The 22052-nt window shown below is 40.9% G+C and overlaps 1 protein-coding gene across 1 annotated transcript in view; it reads left to right on the top strand.

Annotated features, from left to right (window-relative positions):
• The window catches only part of Syn2 (synapsin II), a 189876-nt gene that overhangs the window by 113889 nt on the left and 53935 nt on the right, over positions 1-22052 (top strand). Inside the window, exons 2-3 of the mRNA XM_063237989.1 lie at positions 19093-19150; positions 20685-20776. Of these exons, the coding sequence (XP_063094059.1) occupies positions 19093-19150; positions 20685-20776 (150 nt within the window). The remainder of the gene's footprint in view (positions 1-19092; positions 19151-20684; positions 20777-22052) is intronic.

Below are 22052 nucleotides of genomic sequence, written 5' to 3'. Positions count from 1 at the left end.
CTTGAAAAGACAGGCTGAGCCTATTCGCTGATTCATGGGCTGTGTATCTGTTCTTGTGGGGGAAGTGGCCTAGATAAATCAACGACTGGCACTAATAAACCCACAGCCTTCAGACAGCAGAAATTATGGCCTTTGGTGAACTCCTGGGGAAAGGAAATAAAACTCCTCCTTAATCAAATTTCTGGACATAAAAGTAGGGTTTCTTTTTTTTTTTTCCGGTACTGGAGATTAAACCCATGACCTCACACTTGCCAAGGAGATGCTTGTGCTGCTAAATCTCTGGCCTCCAAAATAGGATTTCTTTTCTTTCCTTGTCTTTCTTTCTTTCCTTTTTTTTTTTTTTTTTTTTTTTTTTTTTTTGAGGATGGTATGTTTTAGATTGACAGAGAGGGTGAGCGTTATTAGAGAAAGGTTGGGAGGAACCTGAAAGTGTTAGGGGCACAGTTGGAAGAAGGAAAGGAACTTAGAGGGAGACAAAGACTCCCTGACACAACAGTGTCCTCATCCTCATGCTGGTGTGCTCAGGGAGTAACAGGTAACACATGAACTTTTTACTGGAGAGCTGTTTCTTCAGTCTGAGGTTTGACATCAGTTGTTACCATTCTCACAACCCTTTTCCAGTCCTGCAGGATCTTGGGATCCAAAGTGCATTTTACATGAAGGGTAGAGGAGAGGGAAAGAAGCTTTAAATAACAACACCCCTCCTACACAGTAAAGATTCTTGAAGCATTCTTAATATTTTAGAGAGGGTTTCTACCTGTTGATTACAAATGTTGTAGATTCTAGGACTTAGGGCATTTTTGATTGTCATTGCCCATGTTATCTAGCAGAAGTTACATAAAATCAGTGCAATTAGTTGTGACCCAGTGGTCCATTCCCCACCTCCGTGGGTATGTGAAAAGACTCACTTGGGATCTGCTATCACTGTGATTTCTCCTTACAAAGCTTAAATAGAGGGTCAAATATAGGGTCACTGGATCCAGTTTTTATTCCTAGAGAAAACTGCAAGGTAGTTTCTTTAGTAATAACTAATGAGTCATTCACCATATATTTATCAAGTGACAGATTTGGTAGGTACTTTAAATTCAATGTTGAAATGGACTAAGTTATAGCTATACTTAGGAAAAGAAATATTCTATCTTGTTTAAGTTTGCTCTTGAAATCTTCAAAGAAATTGCTTGTTATCCTGCTCTGGGTTTTATATCACTCATTGCTGGCCCATGTAAGATTTTATCACTCATTGTTTAGAAAAGCCCCAAGCTACCAAGAATAACACAATACCTACCCACCTTCCCTAATAACATCAGCAACAGAAACCAAGAGCAGCCTGGATGGTAGGAGTGGGAAGTGCCAGATTATGTCATGTAACCTATTCAAAATTCTGCTTTGAAGTTGCAGTGTGAGTTATCAAGTATGAAATCCCCTGTGCTATGTCTGTATGTTTCCCAGATTTTACCTTGCTGGGAAGAGAGAGAATTCCTGGACGGAAGTGAGTGGCATCTTCTTCAGAGACAGGAGTTGGCCTATCTGGAATGAATAGGAAAACATGCATTGCTAACTAAGCCTTCCTTTCTTGGCTCTTTACACCACACTGTCCAGTCTTAACTCTGTATCCCTACAACATGAAGAAGCCTAAATCGTATGATGATAATATGCCGTGGATAGTGCACTCAAAGAACTTAGTCCGGCTAGGGACATGGATTACACACAGCAACAGCAAAATAAAAAGCAAAAGCTCAGGAGAATGGTGTGGAGTAAGAGGTAGTGTGAGGTAAGAGCAAGGTTGCACGGGTAAGGGAATTGGGCTCCAGGGCTCGTTGTATGTTCATGAGCAGATGAACCCCCTTCACCTTACTTTACTCATCCATCCTCCCTCAGTGGAATAATGATTACCTAACTCCCAAGGGCAAGTGAGATGATTTCAGAAAACACAAATTAAAATTCAAACGTTAAGTGGAAAGTGGTTCTGTCCCAATAATGAAGGGCTGAAAACCGTTGCTGAAAGTTGCCGCACTTGTGACCAAACAAGCTTTTGTTGTTTGGACACAGAACAGCCTGGCTTTTTTCCCTTTTCTACTGCTTTGTAGATCTTGTATATGCTGAGACTCTCAAGTAACTGGGAAGCTGTTGGCCACGTGTCATTGTATTTTGGAAGGCTGTGAAGAAGTTAGTGGGCCCATATTTCTTCTTAAGGTTATTAGATGTGGGAATATATTTTCACTATTTACTGAGGTTGGCAAAGGTTTAGAACAATGTCTAATAAAAATATAATATGAATTGCAAATGTCAAATTTAAAATTTTCTAGTAGCCATCTAAAAAAGGGAAGCAGGCAAGAAGATCATTGCAAGTTAGAGACCAGCCTGTGAACTCAAGGCCAGCCCGAACTGCATAGCGAGACCATCTCAAAAAGGCAAAAACAAAATAAATAAATAATTAAAAAATCAAATTTGTTTTGTCTAATACATTATGTTCAAAATAGTCTTAGTTGAACATGTGGTCATGTTATTAATTAAATAATTAAATTAATAATTAATAATTTTTATTATTTAATAAAATATCTTTGTAATCTTTTTTCCATACCGAGTCTTCACAATAGAGCATGTGTTCCCTCCCAGCCCACTTCCTTTGCCCTAGCCAGTCCCCGTCGCTGGGCAGTCACGAGACCAAGAGCTGCTTAGTGGGAAGTATAGCCTTCCATGGGCTCTGCTTTTCCTGCCTTTGCAGTTCTGGGATTTAACCTTCATTCTTGTCCTCAGTATTTTCTCTTCATAGACTTGCCTATTTTTCCCTTCTGTAGTCCCTAAGAAGCAGTCTTCTTTTCTACCTGTCAGGTACAAAAACAATTATGCATCTTTTCTTCTAGGTACTATTTGAAATCAGGTATGATCCCCTGAATGATCCCTTTTCTCTTTTGCTTTTTTGAACTGAGCTGCTCATCTCACTTTACATATGAGTCTGTCACTTCTACTAAATTTTGTGCCCCTTCAGGACAAGTATAATGTTTATTGGTTTCTGTGGTCCCAGCAATCTAATAGTTTCTGGCCTGTAAAAGAAATTTGGTAAACTTCTGATAATTGAATAAAGAAATTAGTATTCTTGGTACCTTGCCAACTCTTTTTCTTCTCAATAATAGCAGAGAAGGAATAGTAGTTTTTGTACAGCGCTATTCTGTGGTAAATAGGGGCAACATTTGTTATTTATACTTTTAGTTATTTATAGGAAAACAGGGCCAGAATTGTAGACTTACCCACCTTTCCCTCCGGAAGCCCTTTCATTTTTCAGGTTGTCTATACTGTGCATGCTGAGGGCGCCTTTGGAATACCCCTTAACTGGAGACTGATTCCTGATGCTTTTCAGGTGTGCTTCCTCCACCCCTCACAGGAACCTCTGCTCTGCCTCTACCTTCCCTTCACTTCACGTTTCTCATGCAGTCACCCAGGCCAACCTCAAGGTGGGGCCACCCTACGGCAGCTTATCCTGAGATCATAAAGTCACAGACCACTAAAGTTGGAGTGTCGGAGATTCAGGCTGGGGAGGTTCTACATTTTTAAAGTTAAAAAAGTTTTTCTTTCAAGCAAAGCTTTAAAACTGGGGCGGGACTGCTTTGGTTAAAAATGGGATTGGGGCTTCTTAGAGATCCTCGGGGGTTCCACAGCATATGGTTTGAGAAGCGCTAGTCTGGTTCAAGTCTTTGCCAAACATACCAGGAGGAGTGAAACAGCATGCCTGTGTACCACACAGCAAGCTGGGGACAGGATCTGGACTAGAACCCAGGCTTCCTTTCCAGGTCAGTGTTCTTCTAACCGCAGTTTACTGTGGGAGCTTCATTTCCCAAGGGGAGGAAGCAGTAACAATGAGTCTTTTATTGTATTCTCCTTGATGAGATCTGACAGCATCCACCTCTCCTTCCCTCTAGAAAATCAGGTTGGCCCCCCTCTTGTTATTGTTTTTCTCCGGGGCCCAGGCTGGGGCTTGCCTTAGCCTTTGTTCTGTTCCCAGTTTTTGTGGTGCCAAGAAGAATAGGGAGAGAGCGGATTCAGGCAGGTCACCGTGGCACAGATGTTTCCTGTCCCTTGGCCGGTCTGGCTGTGTCTTTCAGAGCGAGCCGAATGCCATGGCCAGGTGTGTTTTTCAGGGCCTTCCAAGCCCTTGGAGGTGGTGGGTGTTTCTAACCGCAGTTTCCTCATTAGCTTCTGATTTTTACAGGCCTCCAGCCACTACCTGAGGGAACACATCTCAGCCTCTGCTCTGGGGCTCATCCATCATTCAGATCTCTGTGTCCTGGCTGGCCACAGCTTACCTCTGTGATCTATTTTGCCCTCTCGCCAGCATTCTCCGTTTTCTCCCAGGGTACTGAAGGTTCCCTCTTAACTTACCATCATCATCTATGAAAATCTTGCTCATCTTTCCTGGTCAAGCTTAGATGCCACCTTTTTAAAGAAGGCTTCTCAGTTTCCAACCTTATGTGGCCTCTCGCTGTTGTAGTATCATCACTTTTTAGCCTCACCTTCCACTATTCCCTGTCTCATGACTTATGTACGGCAACTTTGCATACAGCCCATCATTTCGGGGCCTGGGCCCTGCTTACGCTGCCCATTTGCCCAGAAGGTTTGTTTTGTTGTATTTTGTTTTGTTTGCTATACTTTTTACTTCACTCTGTGTTTGGTTAACTCCTGATTAAGTTTAGGATGGGCTCAGGGGACATTTCTCCCAGGATATGTTCCTTACTCCTTCCAAGCTGGGGTAGGTTCCTCTCATAACAAGTGTGTCTGTCTCTGCTATATTTTATCTGTATCTGACTCCCACTATTAAGTGTTCTACAAAAGATAATCTATTATTTGTCTCAGGATTTCTAGTGTTGAGAGGAAGCTCACTTAGAGTAGGAACGTAACATTTATGGAATTAATAAAAAAAGCAGTTTTGTATGATGTATATTATTATTGTCTAGCTTTTGGTCTAGATAGAAAGAAAAAAGAATTCTCCCTTTGAAAATTCATTACCACAAAACTGTCTTGACTTTGGTTTGCATTAGGATTTGTACTACGTGGTTGATCTGAGGTTCCTCAAGTTGATTATTTAATTTAAAAGTATTATGTGCTAGTGAGGACAAAATATAGGCAATTTTAGATAGATTAAAAACAGGTCATTTCTGAAGAAATTTCTAAAAGATGATTATTCTTTAGGAAGTAGGAAATAAATCCAAAAGAAGATAATATGAAAAAAAGCAATAGTTAACAAAGAAATTGTCCAATTCAAATAAATCTAAAGCAAAATAACAAAAACAGAAAAGTCTTGACTGCAAAGTGACAAAAAGAATGACTTGGTAAATTTAAAAACAAAAATAATGTACAATAATAATATGTCATAAAGGAGGAGAATGAGGAACAGGGCAAGTGAGCAGCTTTAAAGCATTTTAAAATTAGGGAGGAGAGTAGAGCAACTGATTAAATGTGTACCTAGGTAAGCAAAATATGCATTTTTTAAAAAAATTAAGTGTAAGCACAAAAAGGATTGAAATAAATTATACAATTAAAAAGAAAAGAGTTGTGCAAAGGACCCTGTATAAGAAAGACCAATTCAGCATTATTTGTCATAACAAATATTCAGAGTAATTTTAGGGTTCATCATTGGGGAAATAGATAAATTATAATATATTTAAAAAATAAGAAGAGATGAACCAAGCTTTTGTACAGTGAGATGAATACATGTCAAAACTGTAACATTGAATGAGAAGAAAACAAAGTGTAGGCAGGTAGATATAGAACAGGTCCAAAGTAAGCAAAACACTACCAAACAAGCTTACAGTTTATTGGTATATGCAATAAAACAATGTAAATATACACTGAGAAATCATAGGTATTAATTCAAATAATTATCCTTGAGAAAAGGATGTACAAGAATGAGGTTAGCAGGAGTGTGGAGAAATGTCAACATTGTTAATAGTGTATTCTTTTTTAAAATATGAAAAAATATAGAAAGTATTAAGATGTGGCAAAGCGAGATGGCAAACAGGTGTTTGTTGTATCATTCTTTGAGTATTTCTATATGCTTGAAATTGTTCTTCATTTAAACAAATCCTGAACTTAAGTTTGAAGAAATTTATATAGGTTGGTAAGGATGTGAATTAGTTCACTTTTATCTTTTCCATAATAGAGCATGGTATAAAATGATGGCACAAATTTAAACAGATTCTATCAAGTCTGATTAAAATCTATAACATAAAAGAGATACACAGATTTGCATTTCTCCAGTGTCATGTTTTCCCTAAGTGATAGTTTACTAAAAGAAAGCTATGCTCAATAAAAATGTTAGATTTATTCAACTTCTGGTACTGGCCGGCATCCTCAGGTCTGATCCAGAAGAATTTTATGAAGTTGTAATCATCATGCTGGAAGAACATAAATGGCACCTTTTCATAGAGGAAATTTGAGGCCTAGACTAAAAACCAGGTCATGTAAGGAAAATTTGGGAGAACAGGGACAAGTATAGACTGAAGAAATGAAGTCACAAAGGGACCTGTTCACTGTCCCTGATGGTGTGGACATGGACAAGCAAGAAGCAGCCTGGTTTTATGTGGGCAGTGCCAGGACCAAATTGACAGTTTTAAATGGGAAATTTCAGCCCAGTTTGAAAATCTACTGCAAAAGCAAACGCTCTAAGGAATTGCATTGACGGCCCCTTGTTATAAATATTGTAGAGTAAGATCTTGTATTGCTGTGTGAGGTGGGATTTGAGGATTTGGTTTTAAATTTACTGTAGTGGAATTTCAAAGACAGACTATTGAGTCTTTAAGTTGCTCAAATGAAGACAGCCACATTCAGGATTATTGCCACAAAGGAGGAAACTTGGTCACAGGATATATCTTAGGAAAATTCCACTGGTACAGAATCTGAAACCCAGAAAATAAATAATGTTCAGGTAGAAGTCACCCTTCTAGGAAGTGCGGTCAAGGTTTCTGCCTCGTCATTCCCCCAGTCCCAAGCTGTCTGTTTTACAGGTCTGCAGTAGCTGTTTTCCGGTCATCGGCCAGCTAGTACAGGACAAAGTGGTGCCACCAGCCTTTCAACTTAGGACTCCTCGCCTGTCACTTCCTCTCTGCCGTATGCCTATCCTCCTACTTTCAAGGGCTTTTTGAATGACAGTTTTCTATCACAGTATCTTTGTCAAAGCCTTTGAAATACCTTTCTACATCACATATCAAAACCTTTACTGTCAGAGCCTGAAAATGCTTTTGGAAGCCACATAGGTAAATCATGTCACTTACAAATGAAGCAAATACGATTCAGAGGAATCCCTAAGCTACCCTATCCCACCCTGTAATCAGGTTTTACCACTCCTTTCTCTGCACTGTAACAAAATTACTGTATAGAACTCCTGGGACCATATCTATTCTAGAATAAAAGTGTTTTTGAAGTTTAAGACTCCTACCGAGTACAGCACCTTTTATGTTTAATTTTGATAAAGTACACATAACATGAATGTCTCATTGTATACACCTTTAAGTGTATATTTAGGCAGTGTAAAATGCATGTAGTTTATTATACAGTCAATTTATAGAAATTTTTCATTTTATATATCTGAATCTTCATATCCATTAATTTGTGGCTTCCCAGTAAGTACAAGGGATTTTAAAGACATATTTTGTGATGTAGGATGTGATAAAGGAATTTTTGAAGTATATATGCCTTTGCTATACAGAAACTGATTTCAGGAGTTATTTATAGCCTAGTTAAAAAATACTTTTAAAGATTCTTCTTTGTAAGGCACTAATGGGAAAAGAGGATTAACATAAAGATTCACTAATAGTGAGAAACTTATCAAATTATACCTAAAGGTATTGATTGTCTTTAAGTTTTATGTCAAAAGTTATTATTTCTTGGAAACATGTTTTGAAAAGGTCAAGATTTATACCATCTAAAGAGAAACCAGTGTATGGAACCTTGTTTTTAAATAGTAATACAAATTGTTATGCTCAGTTATTATGTTTTATCACAACATTTTAAATCCAGAAAGTCAAATAAAATAGAAAGCATGCATAAAAGTGACTATTTAGAAAATTATTAGTGCATTCTGAGACTTTTAAAATGGATAGTCCTCAATTGTTTTTGAATAATGCCATATTTAAGAAGTAGCATGAGGTGGTTAATAAGCTCTGTGTGGAGTCAGTTTGCCTACATCCACCCCTCAGTAGTTGTATGATCTTGAACCAGCTGCTTAATCTCTACACCTGTAAATTGGGAGATAATGCTGTCTACCTGTTAGTACTGATGTGAGGCTTAACTGAATAAAATGTGTAAAGTTAGCACAGAATTAGTGCTAAATGCTTAATAAAATTTACCTATTATTAATTTTATTGTAGTTAATATAATTCTATTGCATATATGCCAAATAATTAGTCTATTGTACTCCTTTAACATCAATTTATTGTCATCCATTTTTGGTTTTGGTTTTGGTGGTTTTGTTTTGTTTTTGAGACAGGGTCTTGCTATATTGTCTAGGCTGACCTTGAACTCAAGGTGATCCTCCTGTCTCAGCCTCCTGAGTGCTTGGATTACACTGTGTGCCACCACACCTGGCTTTCATTCTTTGTGTTAGAGCTGGACAAGGCCTTTTCTTCCCATTTCCCCTACACAGTGTCTTGGATGCAGTTGGGCAAATAATAGGTGTTTAGAATATTAGATCTTTGGTTAATAAGTAAATGAATGAGAATTACAATATTTTTTAAGGTTTATAAAATGTATTTCATTATAACAGCACTGAATAGTTGACATCATGCAGTGGGGTTTTGTTGTTAACTGTTCGTTTGTTCTTTGGAGACCGGCTCTGGCGATGTAGTTCAGGCTGGTCTTGAACTTACCATGTAGCCCAGGCTGGTGTCAAACTCACAGTGATTCTCCTGCTGCAGCCTCCTGAGTTCTCAGATTGCAAGAACACACCACCAGGCTTGGCTGACATCTTTTCAGAGGAATATGTTCAAATGCTAAGGATAAAATGAACTAGGTTTTTGGGCTGGTAAATTTGGGTTTGTTTTGTTTTGGTACTAGGGATTGAGCCTAGGACCTTTGCACTGTGGTGCCTCCTCAGCCACTTTATATTTTGAGACAGGGTTCCACTGAGTTACCCAGGCTGGGTTCAAACTTGCAGTCCTGCCTCAGCCTCCTGGTATGTTGGAATTTTTAAAAAAACTACTCATTAAAGCTTATTGAATGTAAGGAATATTTGAGCAGATCATTAGAGGAGGCTAAAAGGGTGGACAAATTCATTGAAAAGAGAGGGAGAGCAGTACTACATATCTTCGAACTGCAGCACTAAGGCATGAGCTTTCTACTCTGCTAAACTTGGTATATTGTTGAGGACATTTCCACAGTGCTCCCACGGCATGATCTGGGGTCATTTTTCTCACTTGTTCCCTTTGAATCTCAGTTTCTCCACCCATGAAAGTGAGAGGACAGCATTTAAGATCACTTCACCATTAAGAAGCCACGTGGAGCCCTCTTGCTAAACTCAGGTGCCGTGGGACAGTGCCAGGGCCCTGTGCAGCCTGCCGAGCATCCATCCTGAGTGCTGCTCTGGTGAACAGCGTCTCCCTGGAATAGGGCCAGCTTGGAAACTGCATAGTGGAATGTGCCACCTGGATCTGGATTTGGAAGTGTTATTGCCTTGAGATACGAGGCTGCTTCTGTGGAGCCAGCACTTGGACCAGGAGGGAGAATCAAGTCTCTTCTGCTTGTGAGAGCAGAACATGGGGAATTTATTTCCTTGCAACAGGTTGCTCTGTGGACTGTAGGATAGTGATGCAGTATCTTGACCTGAGTCAATGCATTAGAAAAGATAATAGTAAGTGAAGCTTCAAGGAGGTGGGGAGAGGTCAGGGAAGATTTCATAAGGGAGACACAGCTTGTTTTAGACTGTGAAGAAGCATAGGGGTGAATCCATGTGGACCCAAATCCAGGTAGTAGCTGGGAAACTGAAGGGCAGATGGAGCAGGACAGGTCTCTTGAGAATGCTGTGCAGGTTATTCACTGCGCAAGGACATGTGGCTGAGGGGATGAACGTGCCAGAGGGTGGCTGCACACTCTGCTTGGCACTGCCAGATACCCCATGCAGGTTGTGTCTGAGGGCCTACTGGGGCCAGGGACGGGGTGGTCAGTGAAGTGGACAAGTGGGCCAGGTCATGGGGAGCACTTCCTTGGGTCTAGACTGGAACCAAAGGGGAAATGTGCAGCTTGGGTTGTAGATGGTCATAAGGATGGTTTGTGTGAACTGGGGTTTCTCAGACAAGGAGCCCTGTCTATCTTATGTGAAACACATCTGTGCCCTTTGAAAATTATATTTGCCTGATGTTTCTCCAAAGCAGACTTTATAGGTGATCTGCTTTGCCCCAATATCAAATCAGTGTGATTTAATTTTACAAGTCAGTCATGGAAAGAGAATCTGTCCCATGACTCCAAAGCATTCTGTTCTATAGCTCCTCTATAATTACAGACAAATGCATCTAATCTTCCCATCATGTGTTCTCCTGAGCTACAAAATCCTTTTTTTCCCTGTATTTGATAATGTTATCTTGTGATGCTACATCATTTAATTATGCCCCAAAATAGATGTCTTCAGAAATCTGCTCAGAAAATGTTTTGTTGTTCTCAACTGAAGTCACAGCTGGGGTATTCATTTGGAAATTAGTTATTTCCAGAGCTTTGGGATTACTGCTTTTCAGAAGGAGGTCTCATCTGCCACCCAAGGCCATCGAAGCCTCCTGCAGATCACTTTGGAAAAGGACCAAGTGGGGATCCTCAAGGGTCTTTGGTGTCAGGTTTAGTCTGGATGTATTCTCAGGTATTAACTTCTAAACATCCAGCTATATTCAATTCAGTATCCCTATAAACATTTTCTCATCATCTGCTTTATGTCTCCCAGTAGAATATAGAAATGTGAGCTTTCTATCTAAATAAGGGTACAGTCTCTAAACTTGAACAATGGGGAAAATGGAATTTGATTTTGTTAGCTCTGCCCCTTACTAACTGCTGCTTTGAAGCAAGTCATTTAGCTCCTCTGAGCCTCATTTTTCTATAAACCAGTGCTATTCCTTTCCTGTAGGAGACATGTGAGGAATTTCAGTTATCTAAGGTAAATGACCCTGCATGCTTAGTTGCTATGCATTCTCTCTCCCTCCTGTCCATACTCAGGTGTCATCTTTGGGTGTTTACCCCTATAGACTGAAGAAGACTTACTATTTTAGCTTTCCAAAAATCAGAGACATTTCATTGGGTTCTTTTTTTCTGTACCTTCATTCTTCATTTGTGGTAAGTTGAGTGAACTTGATATACAATATCACAAATAAGGAACCACTACAGCTCACATAAGATGAGATCAGAGAGTAAGAAAACCTTGGATTATAACATATTTTCACTTTTCACCCTCTCAATCTTTTTAGTTTTTCTGTGACATCTCTTGGGAACAATATTCTGTCATTCCAGATTCCTTTACCAGGTTGATTTGAGCACCTTGGCTCATAAACCTCTGATAAGATTATTCCCCCTAAATATGTTTTCTTACACTTAGTCACATTAAAACTCCTCTGCCACTTTTCTGCCCACGTCCACATCTTTTTCAGTTTATCCCTAATCAGCTTGGCATTTTAATCTCTGGAACTGCTGAATGCCATCTGCAAACCTGGCAGTTTCCCCATGCACTCTCTTCCAGATCATTTATATGAATGTTGACTAAGTCACCATGCAGTTTGCGCTCTGTGTAAGTAGTGCCTTAGTAGCAGAGCATTTAACAACTTAATTACCAATTAATAACATCAAGGACTAGCTGCAGATCATTGCATTTATCCAGACACACACTGATGTCTTCCTAGACTTTATTTTTATTCCTAAGCAGTTCTTTACAACAGAAAGTTCTCCATGTACCAAAAGTAAATTTTATGGTCCTTGAATTAGATAACAACTTCAAATTTGAAGAACCCCTTCACCATTATAAGGGCCTATCTGACTAGTTTAGATGTCATTTATGTCTCTGTTCTAAAATGTCTAGAGTTGTGAGTCCTATGTTTCTTTCCATCATTTTATTAAATCCTATTTTTAAATGTCACAGATGTGTCTCAGCTAGTTTCTAAAGTCCCAGGCCTAATCAGTCAACCGATTGAGTTGTCAGGGGAATGCTGACAATACTTATTGCAATAAGTACTGGCTTGTCAGGTACCAGAAAATAGAAAATATTGGAGTCCAGTTAGTGAAATAGCTCCCAAGTCATGTCCAGCCCTGATTCATTCCCTGACTCATTCCCTCCCGTTCCTCCACTTCCAAACACAATAGTTTCTCACCTCTTGGGCACATATAACCATTTTCTTTCTGCATACAATGTTTGACAGTATATTGGAAATAATTGGGGAAACTTGAATACAGACTCAGTAAAGATGTTAATAAAAATTGTTAACTTTGCTCAGAGAGATAATGACTTGGAGCTTAAAAGTTATTGCCCTAGACTAGCTCATTTTGCAGAAAGAGATTAGGTTTCCTGGGGATCAGGGAAACACAGCAATGATTTCTGCTCAGGATGGTGAAAGAGTTTTAAAATAAATAGTGGTGATGATTGCACAGCACTATGAACACTTAATACCATTGAATTATAGACATACAATAGTTAGAATGTAGTTTATAATGTACATTTTTGCAATAGCACAAAATAAAACTAAGTCATTACTAGTTAGAGCTAATTCTTGAAAATGAGGATGAGAGATGACCTTTGGGGCTTACTTTAAAATACTCAAGCCACAGTCCTAGGAACAAAAAGAGCAGTGTGTATATGAAAATGTTGATGATTATTGAGTGTACAGTTTTCCACAAGATTGACTTTCAAAAATGTCTGCCACAGGCTGGCCATTGAATGCCAAGTACTCAACCTGACCTTTGAGAGCCTCACCTCTCACTGCTCACCCAAGTGAGCTGGCCCCAGTGGTGCCCCAGCCTCACTCAGACCTCTGGGCCTGCAGCCTCACCTTGTAGTTCTGAGTCCTGTGCTGGCAAATCCCCTCCCACACACCCAGACCCAGCAGGTTCCTGTGGAGCCTTCCTGGACTTCTGGTTCCCTGGTGCCCACTTCAGATTTCTTACAGCTCACACCCTATCTGCAATCTGTTATTGTTGTTTCTGTCTCCCCACTAACATGTTCAGTGGATGAAACTTTTTCTTTCTTTCTTTTTCTTTGTGCTGAGGATTGAACTCATGACCTCATGGTTGCCATGCAGGCACTGTGTCACTGAAGTAAATCCCTGGCCCAAAACTACTTTTTCTGCCTTGAAAGTAGAAGAAATTTATCTTGCACATACATCTTTCTGAGCAATAGAAAACTCATTGTTGTTATAGTTATGTACTTTACATTGGTTTGTAAGGAAAAGATTAAAACATGAGACTGTGAATAAGCAGTTACTGCACAAATCTTCAGACTAAAAAGGGACCCTAATAGTTACTCACATGGAGATTGATCTTTGTGTTTTTACTGTCTGGCAGCTGCTAATGCATTTTTATATTTCAGGCATTTACCACTAGGTCTCGTAAATTTTTGCTGAATTTTCTGGTTAACTACAACCTTTTGCAGTCTAGCTTGGGATGGGATGTACATTTTTTTAGAAAACAGTACAACTTTGAGCACAGAGTTATGGTTTCGCTTTGGTTTTGCGGTTCTGGGGACAGAACCCAGGGCACAGAGCAGGCTAGAACAGTTCTTACCGCTAAGTCCAGGCCCTGGTCCCCGTGGTGGTTTTTCAGAGCAGCATTTTTTTTTTCTCCCAGAAAACCAGGAAGCCCTGCGGGGCTCTCCTGGGATGCGGATCCCTGCTGGCTTCGGGTGAGTGAGCTGACACAAATTGCCACCAGGTGGCAGCAAGTGCATACAGACTCACCAAGACAGGTTGGTGGGTTTGGCTTTGCTGTTCCAGCAGGAGGTGGGAAATAGAATCCCCTGCTATTTCTAGTTTGTTTTCTAACTTCTTAAAGCCTTGAGATGTTTTATCAAAAGAACAGGGCCTGAAGTAGAGTTAGTGAGAACTAGAAACTAAGTACTTTTAGAGATAAATGTCCAGACCACCAATGAGAATCCCTTAGTACCAGTCTATTTCCAAAGCTCCAAGAAACAGTTCTCCCCAGATGTCTTCTGGGGTCCCCAGACAGTACTGTCAGCTTCTAGCTTGAAGTTTGACCCTTATGTGAGTTTTGAGCATCTCAAGAAAATTTATTCTCGGCTGAGTAAGAGTAGATTTCCTATGGGGAAGGACACGAGGGAAAGGGCACAGCACTCCAGAACAGTAGGAAAGAGAAGATATAGCAGGGTCTGCGGGAGCACATGGTCTACTCTGTCTTAGGGCGACTTCCGGTTTTCTATAGCAGTCTTGCCCAAACTACTACTAACATCTCTAGTCAGTCAGCGAGTGCCGCGACCCTTGTGGCTCCTGAGGTTTTGGGGTGAAGGACCCCGAGAGGATGAAAAAATAAAGAAGAGAAAAAGCTGGGGTCAGGTGGAGCCCTTATCCTCCTGATGGGAGGAAAGGAACTGTGCAAACACTGAAGCACATTTATTTATACACTCCCACGAAGAATGTCAATTTCAACCCCACTTCCTACTAACTTGTTTGCCTGGCTGGCCTGGGCCCCTTGCCCTCTTCGAGCTGGAACAGCTTGTTTAGGTGGCTTGTTTTGGGCTCTCTGTGGTCTCAGGGCTGGTCTTGCTTTAGCATCACGTGTGATCAATCTCCAGCTTCAATACTCCCTATAAGCAAGTCCATACTGTAGCAGAAACCTGTGTGCAGTATTCAGAAATTTATAAATGTAATGTTTATATTTGTCCAGGCCTAACTGAACTCAGAGCATTTAATCAAACAGCAGGACAGAATGAGTATTTAAAATCCAGAATATTCTCGAAGGTCCAGGACTCACATTTGAGATAAGATCAAATTACACCACAACTTACTTTGCAAATAGTATCTGACGTTCATGCTACTCACACGTCATGAGTAGGCAGTTCATGTGTTGGCCATTCAGAAAGCAGCACTTCCTATTTCCATAGCATTTCAGAGTTTCCACAACACTTTTAGTGTATCTGATTTCACTCTTCACAGTGACCTATAGGACAGATATTATGAAATGAGATAAAGTACATTAAACATTTAGAATAGTGTTGAGTGTTCAGCAAGTGTTCAATATTTTTTATTACATTATCATTGGCCTTCCCCCTTTTTGAGACGAGGACTCAGTAAGTCACCAAGGCTGGCCCCAAACTCCTGGACTCGTACTATCTTCTCTGCTCCACCTCCTGGGGACTGGGACCATAAGCACGGGCCATTGAGCACAGCCCTTGAGGAAGCCAAGGCTCAGAGGCAGTGGCTTGTCCAAAGTCACATGACTGAGAAGTGGTGTGAATGAGCCTGAATTCAGTTCCCTGGCTATCACTAGAATTTCTCCATTACCCAAAGATAACAGGGACTGCTTAGATGGGGATTTCCTGGGCTGAACCATATTTTCAGATGGTTTGAGCACAAAAGTCTCTGAAATCGTGCTCATCAGCCTGACAAGCCCTAGTTGGAAAGTGGGTGGGAAATGCTGAAGATATCCTCTTCTTCCGTTTACAAGGGTTAAATCTAAAGCTTCTACTCATTTTAGCAATAAGGGGAGATGGTTCATTACCTAGTCCATCAAGGAAGCTGCAAGCCATTAAACTTCCATGGATCTCAGCTGCTAGGCTTCTTAAGAAAATGTTACAATAGGGGGAAATGGACAACACAGGCACCACAGATATTTTTAGTCTGTACTTCAAGGATGTACATCTTGGATTCTGTTTAGGATTGAGAAGAGGTGATGAGTTTGGATTTATTTTATAATACTGCCAATCAGAAAGTCCCTACTGAAACTCTACTCTGTTCCCATCTTATATACAGGACCACATGGGGAAACTGAGGCAAAACAACACTCACAAGATGTTCACACCCAGATGAGAGTGATGTAATTTTTTTCTTGAGTGAATAATTTGACAATTCAGTTAAAAACTGTACCCATGTTTGGTTCTTATGCCAGTGACTCTGCAATATGTATATCTTATGGATAGATGTAAAAATGTAAACCACTATAGCACTGTTTAAAATTGAAGAAAGAAAAAACTGAAACATTAAATGCTACCCAATAAATATTGGCTGTACCCTTCAAAGAGAATTTCATGTAGCGCATAAAAAGAGTCAGTTGGTGTGTTCTGAAAGCAAATCCCTAAGACATATTTTACATGCAAAAAAAAAAAATCAAGGTCCCCAAAAAAGTCCTTGCAGCATGATGCCACATGCATGTGTCTGAAGTAGATATACATGCAGTCATAGCCACATGTTTTCCCCTGCTGGAAGGGCATGCTTGCAATTGACGATGGGTATGATAAGAGAGTACTAGCAAAAGAGAATGCTTTATTTGTATTTTATTCTTCTGTGTACTTTTTAAGACCAATTGATGGATCGAATGATTGCTTTAACTCTGTGGTGCACTGTTTTTTTTCCCTAGTGCAAGCGTCTTCCTTAAGTTTGCACCACCAGGCAAGTGTAGTTAGGATTTACAGCGTAGTCTGAGATGCCAGAACCCATCTCTGAATCCTGACAGTCTGCCTGCTGACAGTGCGTTCTTAATATCAGGAAGTACTTCTGTCATTTGCTAGCAAGTTATAAAATATTCATGAAAACACCTGGAATAAAAATGGCCAAGGGCTGGGAGCTGCAAGAATGTGCTCGTTCTCCAGAAGAGGGCTCTGTGCCCCATCTGCCTGCCATCTTAGCTCCTTCACATTAAGAGTGTGGCTCTGCCAAGAGAGGTCAGTGACCCTGGGCCAAGAAACACAAACCAAGATTTCTGACAGACAAATTACCTTAAGGAAAACGCATTAGGGTATCAGAGAGGTAGGTGTAGAAGAAGGCCATGAAATCAGGGTCATTAGCCAGCTTGGTCAGTGGGCAGGTACGGGAAATGACAGATAAACTCAGCCAGGCTCTATTAATATACTCCAGTATTGGTGTTCAAACCCACAAAATAAATGAGTTAATTAGAAAGGCTGGCAGCATGTGAACTTTCCTCTTCTGGACTTCCCAGTGATTTGGGCATATTATTTACCCTGAACAGGCTTCAGTTTCCCACCAGTCAAAGGACAGACTATCCCCTCTTGGATCCTTCAGAGCTGTGAGAAGCAAGTCAAGGAGTGTACTTTGAAAATGCAAAACTTTGTATAGAGTGAGAAGTTATTGTTAATAGCACTGAGACTTATTTCCCAGAAGAAAGCTATTTTGAGACAGAATGATAGTAGGAAGTATCAAAAAAGTATTTCTGATACCAGTATAGATATACCTCAACCCCCAAAAGAATGCAAACTCATGTGTCCTTTACTTCAGTTCCTCCTTTTCATAATCATAGACGAACACCTACAGAGTCCAAGATCTGCAGAGCAGCAATAGTGCCATACATAGATAATCCAGATAGCATATGCTACAGGCGCCCTGCCTGAGGGACTTGCTGAGCTGTGACTATTGATCAGAGTCCTGGAAGCAAGTTGATGTGAGGCTTGGTAAGGAACTGGGGCAGAGGTGGGGAATGGACTTTAGTGATCCAGCTCCAGGGTGGCTGAGTGCCTCAGAGGAGCAATTTTAGAGTGGCCAGGAACTTGGAGAGGATAAATGACAACTTCCTAAAACGAGCTGTTCTAAAGTCGATAGAGAAAAGGAAATAGCTTGACCTCGTCCTGGATAAGTTGACAGGAACCAGGGTAGGAAGTATTTGTAGTGAGACAATTAGTGCTTCTAACATCATTAAGTTCTTTTTGAGTGGGAGAAGGAAAATAGAAAAGAATTTCAGTGTGTCACACATGGCAAGTCAGCTTCATAGTGTGGGAAAGAAGATGGAAAGAATAAATCAGTAGAGGGATACAGTGCCATGTGGAGGGCATTGGACTCAGAGTCCTAGAGCTTGGGTGTGAATACTGGCTCTGTCACCCACTTGCTGAATGGCCTGCTATGCCATTTTCCTCCTCTGAGTCTTGTTTCTAAGACCCATCTCCCTATCTCCTAACCTGTCACAAGAATTAAATGTCCTTTAAAGCAGCTAGTTTATTTATTTATTTTAGAAATAAATGCCCAGAAAACCTCTAAGAAAATATGACAGCCAGAAATTTTAAGTACTGGAAAGGTCTAGCTGATAGGTTCAGTGTAGAGTGGCTCCCTTTATGAATAGCAGAGCAGCCCGAGTGTGCAGAGATGAGTGAGAGGAGTGTGCTAAAGGCAAAGGAAGAATGAGTTTAAAAATAGACATAAACATGCTCACAAGGAGTTGTGATGCCATTAGTGTTAATGTATGGGTCTTCTAGGTCCATGACAGATTGTAAGGGTACCATGTGCTGTGTGACTGAGCTTGACTAATTTTTGTGACTGCTCAGAAATACAGGATGGTTTTATGTTCAGTGGTAGTAGCTTTCTTCAATTTCCTCCTCTCCTTATATTGGTATGAAGTAGTGAACTATTAATAGCAGTTTTTTAAAAACTGAAAATCCAAGAGTGGAAAACAGTTGGAAGGGACAGGAATTTATCTCAGCAGCATAAGCGCCTGCCTTGCAAACATGCGGTCGTGAGTTTGTGAATTTGATCTCCAGTACCAAAAACAAAACAAAGCAAAAACAAAACAAACAAACAAACAAACAAAAACAGCTGGAAAATTAGAAAATAAGGAAATCATAAAGGTGTGTAAGATTGATCCAATTTTACAAAGAACAACATTGAAGAAGTTCCCACTTCTAGACTTTTTGGTAGCCAAACACCAGGAATCTTACCATACAATCACAAAGGCAGAGTGAGAAAGGACACTTGACATTATTTTGCAAGTGGATAAATTGAGGCTAGAAAGAGAGAACGTGCCTTTCTTGGTATCCCAGGATATGGTAGTCACAGAGTGAGTGTGAGAACCCATCTCTTGGCTCTTGTGCTGGGCTTCCATCTGCAGTCGTCCTCTTCTTTGTAAGAATAAATGTCTCTCTCTAAACACTTGTACAAAATTAATTTGTGTGGGTTTTTTCCCTTTTTCCAGGGCCAAATGCTTTCGGGGCAAGAAAGTCCTTGGAGATTATGATATCAAAGTGGAACAGGTAAGCAGCCTGGAGCCTCAAGATATATCTGCGTCATCCATTGCCACTCCCCCTGGCACCACAGAGTGGACCATCTAGTTCTGCTTCGTGGAACACAGTGCCCTCCTGGTTCTGGGCTCTCTGTCGCCTCCTTCCCACCCTTTCCCTAGGGCTTTTTCTCTGTGAGGCATAGTCCTGGAGGCCACTGGTTTTCGTTTCCTTGATGTCTTTTCACAGTTCTTGTGTTGGTACAGAGGTGAACGGGATGGCTCTTTGGCCCCTCTTGCAGTGCAGGGCTCCCCCAGAGGAAGACTGTAGAGGAGTAGTTGCCGAGGAACCAGGTGGCACTGCCACACCTGGTGTGTGCACCTGCAGATGCTGTCCCTGGGCCTGTGGCCGCACTCCACAGGGAGTGTAGAAATTATACCCTGTGTATGCACAGCAAAGTCCTAAAAGGTTTCTTTTTACCTTCCTCCATCCCTTGCTTCATGATTAACAGACGAGGTCCATTTGGGGGAGGTGATGTCCAGTTTAAACAAAGTATATATTTTTTTCCTTAAAATAAGTCCTCATTCAATGCACAGTAGGCTATGATTTACAGAGTATTTTCCTATTCATTATTACTATATTGTTTATTGTATTTAGTTTTTGAGACAGGGTCTCAGAATGTAGGCTGTGTTGGTTTTGAACTCACTGTGTCACTCAGGCCAGCCTCGAACTTGCGGTGATCTTCCTGCCTCATCTTCCCAGTACTGGGATTATGGGAATGATCCACCAAGCACAACTTTTATGTTTGGTTTTAAAAACAGTATGTTAGGGGCTGAGGATTTAGCTCAGTGGTACAAGCACCTGCCAGACAAGCATAAGGTCATGAGTTTGATTCCCAGTACTAAAAAACAAAAATAAAAATATGTTAGAGTTGATCAAATTATTCCTATTTTATAGAGAGTGGACACTAAAGTCCAGGCAGGCCAAGTAATGTTAGGTAGCTACTTCAGAGCAGAGCAGAATGAAAAGCTCAGTTATCTAAGCCAAGCCTAGTGTTTTTATGTTAAAATTAAGGAAGAGGACATTTATTCTTGTTCACATCTTCACTGTGCAAAGGCAGCACAAAGATGCTATCTGAGTTTTATTGCTGTCCCTGCCAATGGTAAATTTAGTTTGTCTAGAAAAGTTATTAACTTTTTTGAAGCACATTTTCCTTCTTTGGTAAATGGGAATAATTAGTCAGATATAGTACCTACAATCTTAGCACTCGGGAGGCAGAGCAGCAGGATTGCCTTGGATTTAAGGCCAACCCGGGCTACATACATAGTGAGTTCAGGCCAGACTGAACAATATATCAAGGCTTTGTCTCAAAAAACAGATAGCAGACAAACAAACACTCTCGGGGACAATAATCTCCGTCCTACCTCCCTCATAGAGGTGCTGTGAGAATTAGAGGACACCAATGTGTGAAAATGTCTTGGAACAGTACATGTTTAGCGGTGGAACTGTTGCTATGGGGAACTTGGAAAAGTCAAGACTATGGGCTTAACTTCCTGTTACCTTCTAGGCAGAATTTTCAGAGCTCAACCTGGTGGCCCATGCAGATGGAACCTACGCTGTGGATGTGCAGGTGCTTCGGAATGGCACAAAGGTTGTCCGGTATGGGTCCTTCTGTCCTTGGGATCACCATCACAGTCTCTACTTCTAGCCTGAAGAGCTGGTTCAGAACTTAGTAGGGAAGGCAGCTCTCTGCCTCCAAGAGCGCTTAGTCCAATGGTCAAGAAAGCAATTTTAAGTTGCAAGGACTGAGTGCTCACTTAGAGGGCAACTGGAGTCCTGGGACTCCTATCTCCGTCCCTTTCAGTCAGCATGGGTCTATGCTTTTCTCTCTCCATATATCTCTCCCAGAAAACAAGGCTTCATTTCTTTTTTTAACAGTTTGAAACATCTGATCTAGTCCAACCTTTTCATTTCACAATGAGATTTACCCAGTGACTTGATGACAGAATCTGTGTTCTATGTGAGTTCTTTTGCTGCTCAGTCTGGTATTCTTCCTATATCCCTCACTCCCAGGAACTCCTAAGTCTGAAAGGAAAACCCAGGATAAGAATAGACTTTCTGGGTTAAAGAGAACTAGCAGTTACTGAGTGCTTCCATGCCAGGTTGTTATGCTTGGTGCCTTATACACGGGATATTGTCATAAACACAAGTTTTTTGAAGGAGATAATGAGAATTCCAGATGGGGGAAATGGTCTGTACGGTGTTGTTCCCAGGATCTCACTCATGTTCCAGGAGGTGGCTGTACTTCAACCTCTTCCCCACTTCAGTCTATAATACCCCCACCTTAAGGATTCCAGTGTCCAAGAGGATCTAAGTCAGGGACAGGAAAGGCCAGGGTATATCTGGGACCTACCAATAGGAAGTATGAGCTTATCCATTCTGAAGACTAAAGAAGATCAGAGATGGAGGGAGAGAGGAGAGGGAAAGACAGACACAGAGACAGTCACAGACAGAGACTTTCCCAGGTGAGAAATGAGTTCAGCTAGAACCTTACAACAAAAGCTAGATGGGTTCCTCCTGTGTGTTAGAGAACATGCACACAGCAGGTGGTGACAGGAAAACTTAGTAGCAAGGTAGCAGGAGGAGGGATCTGGCAAAAACAAGACAGGCCCTTACAGGTGCCCAGTGCAGAAATGCAGGGGCTGGCCACAAGTCTAGAGCTCCATTTGTATACTGGGATACAAGGCTGGAATCTGATGTCACACATACAGCGAGAGGCTTCCACGTCCAACATGACCTAGGTAGTAAACAGGAAAGGAGTAGGAAAATAGTTGGAATAGTCCAAGCAGGTATCATGATGCTAATCCTTGAGCAAATAAGGAGATCTCCTTGAACCCCCTGTAAAATCCTGGTCTCCAGTTCACATTCTATGCAT

The sequence above is a fragment of the Cavia porcellus genome, unplaced genomic scaffold (genome assembly GCF_034190915.1).
Source record: "Cavia porcellus strain 051 isolate PalLab524CR breed Dunkin Hartley unplaced genomic scaffold, mCavPor4.1 scaffold_27, whole genome shotgun sequence".
NCBI lineage: Eukaryota > Metazoa > Chordata > Mammalia > Rodentia > Caviidae > Cavia > Cavia porcellus.
This window is presented reverse-complemented; position numbering and strand designations above follow the sequence as displayed.